Raw genomic sequence first — 12,337 nt, 5'->3', positions numbered from 1 at the left:
CCTACCATTAAAATTATAGACTGATAATTTCTTTGTCAGTTGGCAAACGTACAAAATCAGCAGGGGATCAAATACTTTTTTCCCTTACTGTAGCTCTTGATGACTTTGCAAATGCTATATAGGCCTAAATAAAGTAGCATCATTGATGATATATGAGAGGTAAAGTATGGTCATATTTAATTTGCTCTGTTAAACCTAACCTTTGGAATGCCTTCAATAGGTACAGTGAATGTATTTCATTTTTAAGTGGAGATCTCTCAACAATCATTCTCACGATAGCACGTTGCTAATAGTCAGTGACAAATATCATAGCTAAGCAGCGCTGGGGTTGGTTAATACCCTGGATGTGTGACCAAAGGGCAGCTGTAGATAGATCAATTCTCCAGTAGGAGTAGCTGCCTAGCGTTGGGCCAGTAACAAAGAAGTCTCTGGTTTGAATACCTGAGCCCCAAAAAATCTGTCGGTGTGCCCTTGGGCAAGGCACTTAACCTCAATTTGGTCCATGGGTGCTGTACTGCTATGTCTGGCCCTGTTAAACAACACATTTCACTGCACCTATCTGGTGAATGTGGCCATCTCTCGGTCTCTCTCTCCTTACCCCTCTCACTGTCTGCCTCTCTCTCTATCTTTTTATCTTTCCACCGATTCAGGCAGCTTACTGGAACCAAAACACTGTCTTCTAGTGCAGGCAGAGGCTGTCGCTCTCCTCAGCTGTACTTGACGGCCAACAGACACAGAGGGCTGTAATAGGAGTGAATTTAACTCAAATCCCTTGTCTAGAACACCTGCTGCTCGTCTCCTGCCACTGTTTTACAGCACTTTAAGATTTAAACATGAGAAAGGGCTTTAAGGGGCTACATATATTTGGTCACCAATTTAAACCGTGTCAGTATAAGCAACCTGACCACATTTAACAGACATAGGCTTTGGAAAGTATTAAATTAAGATTTTTTTGTCACTGGCCTACACACACTACCCAATAGCGTCAAATTAATAGAAAATGAAAAGCTGAAATGTCTTGAGTCAATCAGTATTCAACCCCTTTGTTATGGCATGCCTAAAGTGAAAACATGTTTTTAGAAATGTTTGTAAATATATTGAAAATTAAATACAGAAATATTTTGCTGCACAGATATTTTCAGGTCTCTCCAGAGATGTTCGAAAAGGTTCAAGTCCGGGCTCTGGCTGGGCCAGTCAAGGACATTCAGAGACTTTCCTCCACACGTGAAGCTTGGCATTTAGGCCAAAGAGTCTTTGCTGTGTGCTTAGCGTCGTTGTCCTATTGGATGGTGAACCTTCACCCCAGTCTGAGGTCCTGAGAACTCTGGAGCAGGTTTTCATCAAGGATCTGTACTTTGCTCTGTTCATCTTTCCCTCAATCCTAACTAGTCTCCCAGTCCCTGCTGCTGAAAAACATCCCCACAGCATGATGCTGCCACCACCCTGCTTCACCGTAGGGATGGTGCCAGGTTTCCTCCAGACGTGACGCTTGGCATTCTGGCCAAATAGTTCAATCTTGGTTTCATCAGACCAGATAATCTTGTTTCTCATGGTCTGAGAGTCTTTAGGTGCCTTTTGGCAAACTCCAACTGGGCTGACCTGTGCCTTTATTGAGGAGTGGCTTCCGCCTGGGCGCACTACCATAAAGGTCTGATTGGTGGAGGGCTGCAGAGATGGTTGTCCTTCTGGAAGGTTCTCCCATCTCCACAGAGGAACTCTAGAGCTCTGTCAGAGTGACCATCGGATTCTTGGTCACCTCCCTGTCCAAGGCCCTTCTCCCTGATTGCTCAGGTTGGCCAGGGGGGCAGCTCTAAGAAGAGTCTTGGTGGTTCCAAACTTCTTCCATTTAAGAATGAAGGAGGCCACTGTGTTCTTGGGGAACTTCAATACTGCAGACATTTTTTGATACCCTTCCCCAGATCTGTGCCTCGACACAATCCTGTCTCAGAGCTCTACGGACAATTCCTTTGACCTCATGGCTTGGTTTTTGCTCTGACATGCACTGTCAACTGTGGGACCTTATCTGGACAGGTGTGTGCCTTTCCAAATCATGTCCAATCAATTGAATTTACCACAGGTGGATTCCAATCAAGTTGTAGAAACATCTCAAGGATGATCAATGGAAACAGGATGCACCTGAGCTTAATTTCGAGTCACATAGCAAAGGGTCTGAATACTTATGTAAATAAGGTATATCTGTTTTTTATTTGCAAAAATGTCTAAAAACCTGTTTTCGCTTTGTAGAATAAGGCTGTAACGTAACAAAATGTGGAAAAAGTCAAGGGGTCTGAATACTTTCGGAAGGCACTGTACATTGACTTCAATACAATACAATATCACCCCTTCCATAAACTTACACAGTAGTTATGACAACTTCCGGAGGACGTCCTCCAACCTATCAGAGCTCTTGCAGCATGATCTGACTTGTTGTCCACCCAATCAAAGGATCAGAAAATTAATCTAGTACTGAAAGCATAAGCTACAGCTAGCTAGATACTGCAATTCATAAAATGTGGTGAGTAGTTCACTCAAAGAGAGAGAAAGACAATAGTTGAACAGTTTTGAACAAATTCATTTCTTCCTAAATGAAGGACAAGCAAGAGAGATTGAGAGTCATTTTTTCACTTTCAGTTTCACTTACTTAGCTAGCAAATGCAGCTAGCTAGTTTAGCCTACTCAAACACCCTGCTAAAACAGAGGGAGGCTATGTTAGCTAGCTGGCTATGACTATCCAACATAACACTGGAACTCTTCCAAGTCAAGGTAAGCTTTTGGTTTTACAAATGTATTGCCACCAGGGGCCGCCAGTGTTAGTGCTAAACTGCTTACTGACTGTACACTGTAACGTTACTGCATGATTGTAGCGGGTTTACTAATGCATACGCGTTAGTTCTATTAGTTATGTTGACTATGGAGTTACTTTATCTAATATAGTAACAACGATATTGGCTGTGTGTAGCACACACATGATATGGTTTGGCTTGGAAAGTTTGTTTTGCCTGTTCACATACAGCTGATGTGTTGTGCATTGAAGTCCACAAGCAAATGGAAAAGGTGAGAGGAGGAGAGCGCATTGATGCGAGAAGGAATACAACGTGGCTGCTATGAAAGTGAACTGTGTTTATGCGTGATCATTGGTGTATTCATTCCGTCAATTCTGTTGAAAAACGTTTCTTAAACAGAAGCAAATGGAACGAAACGGGGATAAACATACCTGAATTTGTCCCATAGAAACTCTCCTTTACAACTGGTGGATTAATGAATACACCCTAGATCAGCTAGATGCAGGCAAGAGTGTGCAAGGCAGTATTGAATGTGTCACTGTCTGTACATGTGTCACTATCTGTCACCTCAAAATTTCCCTCTCCACCTGGGTGCACCTACGTTGTAACTCACTGGTTGGGAGCCTCATGGGGGGGGGGCATGTAGTAGCCTAAACCTATCGCTGTTACAGTGAACTGTGTAAATGGAAAATGAATGACAGTCATCCAATATGCTGTAATAGAAATAAGGCCATGCTCATTAAAACATAAACGTCCTCCCTCATCTTAAATGGCACTGACCGCCACTGCTATGGTGTTCTGCTACTATACGTCCTCCAATTCATATGATATTGTACGACTGCTATTCCATTTGTAACGTAACATAACATATTATACTAAACGGAGGGAAAGAAATGTACATCCTAAATTGTACAAATTGCCCTGAGGCTAGGTTGATAAGGAGTTAGATTTGGTGTCAATGTAAAGGCTTGGTTCTCATAGAATGAGAAAGACATTTAGGAGTTTCAAGGATTGCCATACAAGTTGTTTTACATCGTTTTTGCTGGGTTTCATTTTGTTTCCTTTTATGAGAACGATTCATCATTCCTTGAGAGCAGAGAGACCGTTGACAGTTGAGACTGTGTGAATTGAGCCCAGCAGAGCGAAGTGGGCTGCCGCCTGCAAGATCCTCACCCAAGCCCCAGGAATAGCGACATCCCAAATATTTTGTTGTTTTCCTTTGAGTACTGTTGTTGGATTATTTCAGTCTATGTACACAGCAGTTCAGCATTTAGCTATGTACGTGTAAATCAAAATAATTATTATAATAATATCACTTTCACGAGTTCGGCATCGGAGATGGCAACTGGCCTCCCGGCAGGGTGAGCCCCCAGTTGTGAACTGTGGTTGTGCTGAGCCTGCTGGCAGGGCCAACCCCCGGCCGTCAATGGCTTAGCACAAACTTGCAGTACGGCCTGTTAAGCACATTTTGTTTGTGCATGCCGCCACCTACTGCGCGGTAGTGTGTCGTCAATCACGTTACATTTATGATACCAAAAAAAATCTAATAATAATCATTTAAAAAAACTTCCAACTAACCCTACACATTAAAAACCCACTACTCCATTCCACTACTTTGACCCTCTGCTCCTGTACCATGCCAACGACCTATTAGGACGGGACACCACCACTCAACACGCCCTGTAACTCTTCTGATGTCAAAACTCATATACCCAAATACTTCTCTGCAGCTGCCACCACAACATCTATTTTATGTGATTACGTTCCATTTCTGCAGTAAAGTTGATAACTATTGCTAAGTATGAATGCTAAGAATCAAACCTTGCTGAAGGATATATATCACTCGTTGGCCAATCACTCTGCTGGTTCAGATCTACTATTCACAGGGATCCTCTCCAGATCACTCACCTTTGACACATCCTCCTCTACTTTCTTCACTGCCTCAGCATACTGTACAACACCCTCTGCAGTACCCTGACTCTGGCCACCTCAACCTGTCTTCAGAGCAACATGGGCACCACTACAGTTAACACATCATTTTATCTACCGAAACTACACAATCCTCTGTCCCATGCCCTCCTGCACACTTCCCACATCTTGGCATCTCCCTCCTACACACTGCTGCAACATGTCCATAAACGTTGCACCTGAAACAGCACAGTGGATTCGGTACAAAAACTCGAACAGGATAACTGATATATCCTACCATGATTTTGTCGGGTAAAAACTCAAAAGGACTGAAAGTGACTCCTCTGTTTCACCTCACTCACCACTGGGCCTGCGTCGAACCAAACAGCGGGCGTCTCAAACACTAGGAATTTTCAACTTCAAGTGCTCCACCTCCACACTTAACGCTTCCCCAGAAATTACTCCTTTCAATCGTGCCCTATTCCTAAGAGCAAAGCAAGAAACAGATCTTGACCCAAGTTGCATGACACGGAGCGCCTGCTCCCTCTGGGCACAAGAAACACAAACAAATATCACAAGTCCACTAAAGGTTACTTTCACTGATTCAACAGCACCCAACTGCTATCTCACCCACCCTGAAACCACAAATGGATTCACCAAAAGGAAAGGATCCACTTTCCCCAAAAATGTCACTCCTACTGGACCAGCCTCTTCTTTATCATGTCCATCGATGTCAGGCTCGGGCTCCGAAGTCTTCACCACACCTTCCACCTCACTTAACTTGCCCCCGTTCAATTCCATTTCACCTCCAGAACTCGGTCTGGTGCACGGCTCACTCTGTTTGCACTTGACATCAATCTTCTTTGACACTATCTCCATTTTTTTTGCCATCTTCCTCAAATTCAACTCCACCCTCTGGTTTCCTCATTCTCTTCAACCTCTTCTTACACTTCCATTCCTCCTCAGAAATCCACATTTCTGTGTACCTGTCCCAATATTCCTCTTCTTGTTGTCCACCATCTTCCTTCCTCTTTCCTATCCCAACGCTGTACAAAGGAGTGAAGATGGATGCCGTTTAAATACTATGAGGGTGATTGATTGAGCAAGGGTATTCAGGTGAGTGAGGAAGGTTTGTGGCTAATGAAGATTGGATGCGGGTGAGCAGATTGGCATGGTCACGGCTCTATGTCCATATGGAGTTCCTTGCTAATAAGTCACATTCCAAGATGGGTGTCTGGGACCATATATAGAGTTCCTGCTCTAAGGCTGCATTCCAATACAGAAGACAGTGCCCATATATGGAAGTTCATGCTGTGGATTAAATGTGTCCTCTGAAACTTAAAGCTCTCTTCCTGAAACTGTGTTATAAACTACACATATCCGCAGATGAATCCAAAAGCTGTAACGTCTGACAATGGCCCCAAGTTGATCCTACTGTAAAAGTAACAATATAATATGCACATCACCAAATCCAATATATCAGAGGGGGGGGTCAAGCAAACTATTAACGGCATTAGCATTTGAATTGCTTAATGACACGGTCCAATCTCATCATAAGATCTGTGGAAGGGAGAGCATGTCAAATAATGGAAATGGTCAAGTACAAACCGTATACCACCACTGTGAATATTGTTAATGTTGTGAATCGTGTTGCTTTGAAGGGAACGTTGTGCTTGGAATGCTCTGTCTCGTTGGTATGTATCTTTTAATTTGATAAACAGCTGAGTTGTGGTTTGTTTGACTTGGTAACACTGCCATCACATGGTAGAAAATGAAAGGACAACCAACCAAGAGCTTTTTTTTATGTATTTCTCAATACAGAAAGCTTAAAAGCATTTTCTGAAACAATGTCGATTTTAAAAACAGACACAGATCTCTCAAATCATTACCATCACCACAATCATCATCATCATCATCATTATGATCCAAACCAAAAGTTGACACTAAGCTATGTCTCAATGTATAATGTTACAAAATGATAACATTTCCAAATAAGACATACAAAATCAGATGTTTCCTAAGAATACATAAAAATAAAACATTGCTACTGACTGATCTGGTGTTAGCTAAGTAATGCACGTTACTTTAGGGGTTCCCAAACTCGGTCCTGGGGTCCCCCTGGGTGCACATTTTATTTTCTGCCCTAACACTACACAGCTGATTCAAATAATCAACTCATAATCAAGCTTTGATTATTTGAATCAGCTGTGTAGTGCTAGGGCAGAAAACAAAATGTGCACCCAGCGGGGACCCCAGGACCGAGTTTGAGAAACCCTGCATTAGTTAGTTACCTATAATACACATAGCATTTTGTACTATATAAAGACAGTCACAGAGAGATTCACAGATGTGACTGGGTTGTAGTCATCTTGGTGGACTGATGTTGTATGTCATGTGATAGTGTTCATAGAAAGTACATCTCTCTCCCGCTCTTATCATAGATTTATCATGGGAATTACATAATATATATGATAACATTTTCAGGGACTCCACTTGCTCAGTGGTCTACTACCCTACTCCTTGGCCTCCAGAGACCAGAGTCTCTTCATGATACACTTTTTAACTGGAGGTTATAGAGTTGGCAGGCTCTTGGTGTGTGAAGGAGATTCTGCCTAAGGGTCGAGTCATGCATCATGGCATCATAGGCTCTACACCTGGCAACCCCTCTGATCTGATTCTTTGTCTCTCCCCCTCCACCTCCACCTCTGTCTGGCAGCTCTGTTCTCCACTTTCCTTTCCTCCCTCCTCCTCATCCTCCTCCCCTTCCCCGCTACCCTCCCGCTTCCCCTCTTCCTCTTCCTCCCCCTCCCTCTCCCCATCCCCCTCCACCACCTCCCCCCCCTCCTCTGTCTGGCAGTTCTGTTCTCCACTCTCCTGTCCTCTTCCCTCCCCCTCCACCTCCTCCTCCTGGGCTCGTTGGCACCAGGGCATTGCACACCTCTCCAGCCCCCCTAGGCAGCCCTCACCCTGCTGCTCACACTGCACCACAAAGATCCTGTAGAACTCCAGCAAGACGACAAGGATGTTCTTACAGGTGAAGAAGATCATTAGCTGGTTCAGAACGTTCTCCCGGATCATGAGGTAGAGGCGGTAGATGAGGAACGGCCCGTCCTGGAGCCCCACAGTCAACAGCAGACTCCACACTTCACTGGAGCAGCACGGTGTATAGCAGGAGGGGGGAGCTCCAGGCAGTCCCTCCACTACAGCCACGCTTCCCTCCTGAGAGAGGCCTCGCTGGGGGCAGCCGGGCTGGGACAAACAGGGCTGGAGATGGGCCTTGGGGGGGCTGGTCTGGGTCAGAACCAAGGGGAACTGCATGAGGGCCCAGGAAAAGAGGGCAAGGCCCATAATGATGACGGCCCGGTTGGTCTTGACCTCGGGCTCCTTGAAGGTGTCAAAGATGTCCAGGATGTCAGCGCCCAGGCCCACGTAGACCATGAGGAGCTGGGAGAGCTGGTCGCGGGACATGTCTCCTTTGGGCATAAGCCAGCGGCCCAGCACCAGTACGATGAGCATGGTCTGCTCCAGCCCTGCCGCCCAGTTCTCTGGGTCCAGCTGCAAGATGTCCTGCGTCAGTCAACACAACACACAATGAAATGAGATGATACTTTATTGTCTTCTAAGAAAGTTACTATGTATCTTAAAAAATGCTCCTTAACCAGAAGATAAAATGTACACATTAGAGCCTTGAAGAGGGAATTTATCCTGACTCAATTGTCATTATCTTGGTCTCCAAGATTCAAATCAATTCCGTCCCCAAACTTCAAAAGTAGCCATGAGGCAAAAAATTCCACAAAAAAATCCCATAAGAAAGAAATAGCCCCAAAATCACCCATCACAGAAATATCTGAGAGTATCTTCAAGTGAGTCTAATCCGGACTTCATCTCAATCAATGTGTCAATTACATTTCCCTCGTCCTCCCTTATAATGTATTATTCCCTAGAGATTCACATCTTATCTGTGATCAGGTATCAGTTAATTGTTGCTGGGGGGGGGTTGTAGTGTGATACCTACCGCTGAGATGGGGATGTGAGCCAGCAGCTCTTCTAGCTCGGGGCCAGAGGAGATGTTGACAGGGAGCTTGTACTGCAGCAGGCTAAGCTCCAGGAACCAAATGGAGGGGATGACGGTACTGAGGTAGAGGAAAACCATGGGGGAGAACCTAAAAGCAAAGCGACGAGGAGGGAAGGGGGAAGCTATTTTTAGCAACACACACACACATTTTTTTGGCCAGTCAGTATAAGAAGTAAGCCTTACAGAAGTGTCCCATTTCAGACGGCCAATTATTCTCATCATGTATGCAAATCCCACTTGACAGTGCAAAGCCTTCTCCACGAGGAAAGAACTTCAAAGTGAGAGGGAGAGAGGGGCCTGGAGTAAGTTTCCGTCTCAGCATGCCCCTCCGCACATGGAGGAAATATGAAGGCTGGCTTCTGCAGCATCATTAGGATCGATGGAGGAATCATTCCCCTGTTGCGTTAGAATCGGCAATGACATAATTTCCTGTCATCCCTTTGAAGGGTGTGGAACAGAGGTCATCTAGTGTTTATGTTCATTCAGTTCAGGGCCCTGAGCCATGCAGGCCATGCAGGAGACGATGGTTAGAAAAGGAGTAAGAGTCGCATAAATAGACTGGCTTTTCATGGAAAATGACAGTTAATCCAGCAAACGAGATAGTCAGAGTGTTGTTGAAGGACATATCATATTTTTAGGGAGATATACTGTAAACATAGAGATGGAGAGCTATACATAGAGAGAGAGAGAGAGAGAGAGAGAGAGAGAGAGAGAGAGAGAGAGAGAGAGAGAGAGAGAGAGAGAGAGAGAGATTTTGGATGCATACAATAAGTGGCTCACTATAACTGCCGCTCACCACCTCGTAAAAGAGTTCCACCAGTACAGTGGTGAGGTCAATATCCCTATAGAAAAAGGTTTATGTGGAGACAACTACAACCCTTCAATCCCAATTCCACCCCTGTAAAAAAACAACAGGCAGAGCTGTGTAGACTGTGAAGACAGCCAGGCCAACGGGGTTATTTGCTAATGTCTTTCTTTCTAACATTTCCATTTATCGCAACATGAACAGGAGAGGAATTTTTTTCCTTGCATGAAATTAATGAGTTCATTTGTGTGGTTAATCATTATTACAATTGCTGTGTAACCCTGGGGCTGTTTGATTGTTTTTCATTAGGTTTTCCACTTGGGCTACGCCACCCGAGACAGGAATAGATAATAAAGATTGTGCAAAAATGGAGGTGCCACTGTAAATCTTACATTGTGTATTGTGTGAGCACTGTGAAAATTGTACATTTAAGTAGACGCTCTCATCCAGAGCGACTTACAGTAGTGAATGCATACATTTTACACACATTTTTTTTTCTTTCTCTGTACTGGAATCGAACCCACAACCCTGGCGTTGCAAACACCATGCTCTACCGACTGAGCCACACGATGGAGAATAGATTGTGAGGAGGACACTTTATCGAGGTCATGCACTATAATGGAGCAGAGGGCTTCTAAATGAGTTGAGAATGTGAGTGTGTATATGAATTGGAAGTAAGTGTAGTATGAGTGGCTGATGTTAGAGGGACAAGTTACTGCCTTGTGGCTGTATACAGTGAGGGAAAAAAGTATTTGATCCCCTGCTGATTTTGTACATTTGCCCACTGACAAAGAAATGATCAGTCTATAATTTTAATGGTAGGTTTATTTGAACAGTGAGAGACAGAATAATCACAAAAAAAATCCAGAAAAACGCATGTCAAAAATGTTATAAATTGATTTGCATTTTAATGAGGGAAATAAGTATTTGACCCCTTCTCAATCAGAAAGATTTCTGGCTCCCAGGTGTCTTTTATACAGGTAATGAGCTGAGATTACGAGCACACTCTTAAAGGGAGTGCTCCTTATCTCAGTTTGTTACCTGTATAAAAGACACCTGTCCACAGAAGCAATCAATCACTCAATCAGATTCCAAACTCTCCACCATGGCCAACACCAAAAAGCTCTCCAAGGATGTCAGGGACAAGATTGTAGACCTACACAAGGCTGGAATGGGCTACAAGACCATCGCCAAGCAGCTTGGTAAGAAGGTGACAACAGTTGGTGTCGATTATTCGCAAATGGAAGAAACACAAAATAACTGTCAATATCGCTTGGCCTGGGGCTCCATGCAAGATCTCACCTCGTGGAGTTGCAATGATCATGAGAACGGTGAGGAATCAGCCCAGAACTACACGGGAGGATCTTACCAATGATCTCAAGGCAGCTGGGACCATAGTCACCAAGAAAACAATTGGTAACACACTACGCCGTGAAGGACTGAAATCCTGCAGCGACCGCAAGGACCCCAGCTCAAGAAAGCACATATACATGCCCGTCTGAAGTTTGCCAATGAACATCTGAATGATTCAGAGGACAACTGGGTGAAAGTGTTGTGGTCAGATGAGACCAAAATGGAGCTCTTTGGCATCAACTCAACTCGCCGTGTTTGGAGGAGGAGGAATGCTGCCTATGATCCCAAGAAAACCATCCCCAACGTCAAACATGGAGGTGGAAACATTATGCTTTGGGGGTGTTTTTCTGCTAAGGGGACAGGACAACTTCACCGCATCAAAGGGACGATGGACGGGGCCATGTACCATCAAATCTTGGGTGAGAACCTCCTTCCCTCAGCCAGGGCATTGAAAATGGGTCGTGGATGGGTATTCCAGCATGACAATGACCCAAAACACATGGCCAAGGCAACAAAGGAGTGGCTCAAGAAGAAGCACATTAAGGTCCTGGAGTGGCCTAGCCAGTCTCCAGACCTTAATCCCACAGAAAATCTGTGGAGGGAGCTGAAGGTTCGAGTTGCCAAACGTCAGCCTCAAAACTTTAATGACTTGGAGAAGATCTGCAAAGAGGAGTGGGACAAAATCCCTCCTGAGATGTGTGCAAACCTGGTGGCCAACTACAAGAAACGTCTGACCTCTGTGATTGCTAAGAAGGGTTTTGCCACCAAGTACTAAGTCATGTTTTGCAGAGGGGTAAAATACTTATTTCCCTCATTAAAATGCAAATCATTTTATAACATTTTTGACATGCGTTTTTCTGGATTTTTTGGTTGTTATTCTGTCTCTCACTGTTCAAATAAACCTACCATTAAAATTATAGACTGATCATTTCTTTGTCAGTGGGCAAATGTACAAAATCAGCAGGGGATCAAATACTTTTTTCCCCCACTGTACAGGGCAAAAGGAGGAAGCACTGGCATATTCATATGTGTTCATTCTTACAACATAACATTGCTACCAGAACCAGTTTGAATAATACTTTTCTTTGCCAACAGGTATAATACATTTTAATGCAGTCATAAGACTTAATTGTGTATGATAGCTAATGATTATCATTATTAGCTTTGTGTCATTGCTGTAGAAGGCACTGTAAGGCTATAGATGTTATATAGACGTTACCATTTCCACTCGGCATTGCGGGTACACTTGATGGTGACTGCCATCTCCACCACCAGCAGAGCCACGCCCATCAGCAGCAGCCAATAGAGGGGCTCCCCTTTGACGGCGACCACACGCCACACGGTCACCACCCCGTGCACAGCAAACAGGAAACGGCTCAGCAGAGCCAGCAGGAAGTTGATGATGCGACACAT

At 44.3% G+C, this 12,337-nt stretch overlaps 1 protein-coding gene across 1 annotated transcript; it reads right to left on the bottom strand.

Moving 5' to 3' along the window:
- Window positions 1–7,322: 7,322 nt before the first annotated feature.
- LOC106566924 (transmembrane protein 26) lies at window positions 7,323–12,337 on the bottom strand. The gene is made up of 3 exons (XM_014135528.3): window positions 12,144–12,337; window positions 8,707–8,854; window positions 7,323–8,258 (listed from the first exon to the last, which is right to left on the bottom strand). The coding sequence occupies exons 1-3, from the start codon at window positions 12,335–12,337 to the stop codon at window positions 7,323–7,325; spliced, it is 1,278 nt and encodes a 425-aa protein (XP_013991003.2).

Source organism: Salmo salar, chromosome 13, assembly GCF_965601325.2.
Source record: "Salmo salar chromosome 13, fSalSal1, whole genome shotgun sequence".
NCBI classification, from domain to species: domain Eukaryota; kingdom Metazoa; phylum Chordata; class Actinopteri; order Salmoniformes; family Salmonidae; genus Salmo; species Salmo salar.
The sequence above is the reverse complement of the archived record's forward strand: the minus strand, read 5'-3'. Positions and strand labels throughout refer to the sequence as shown.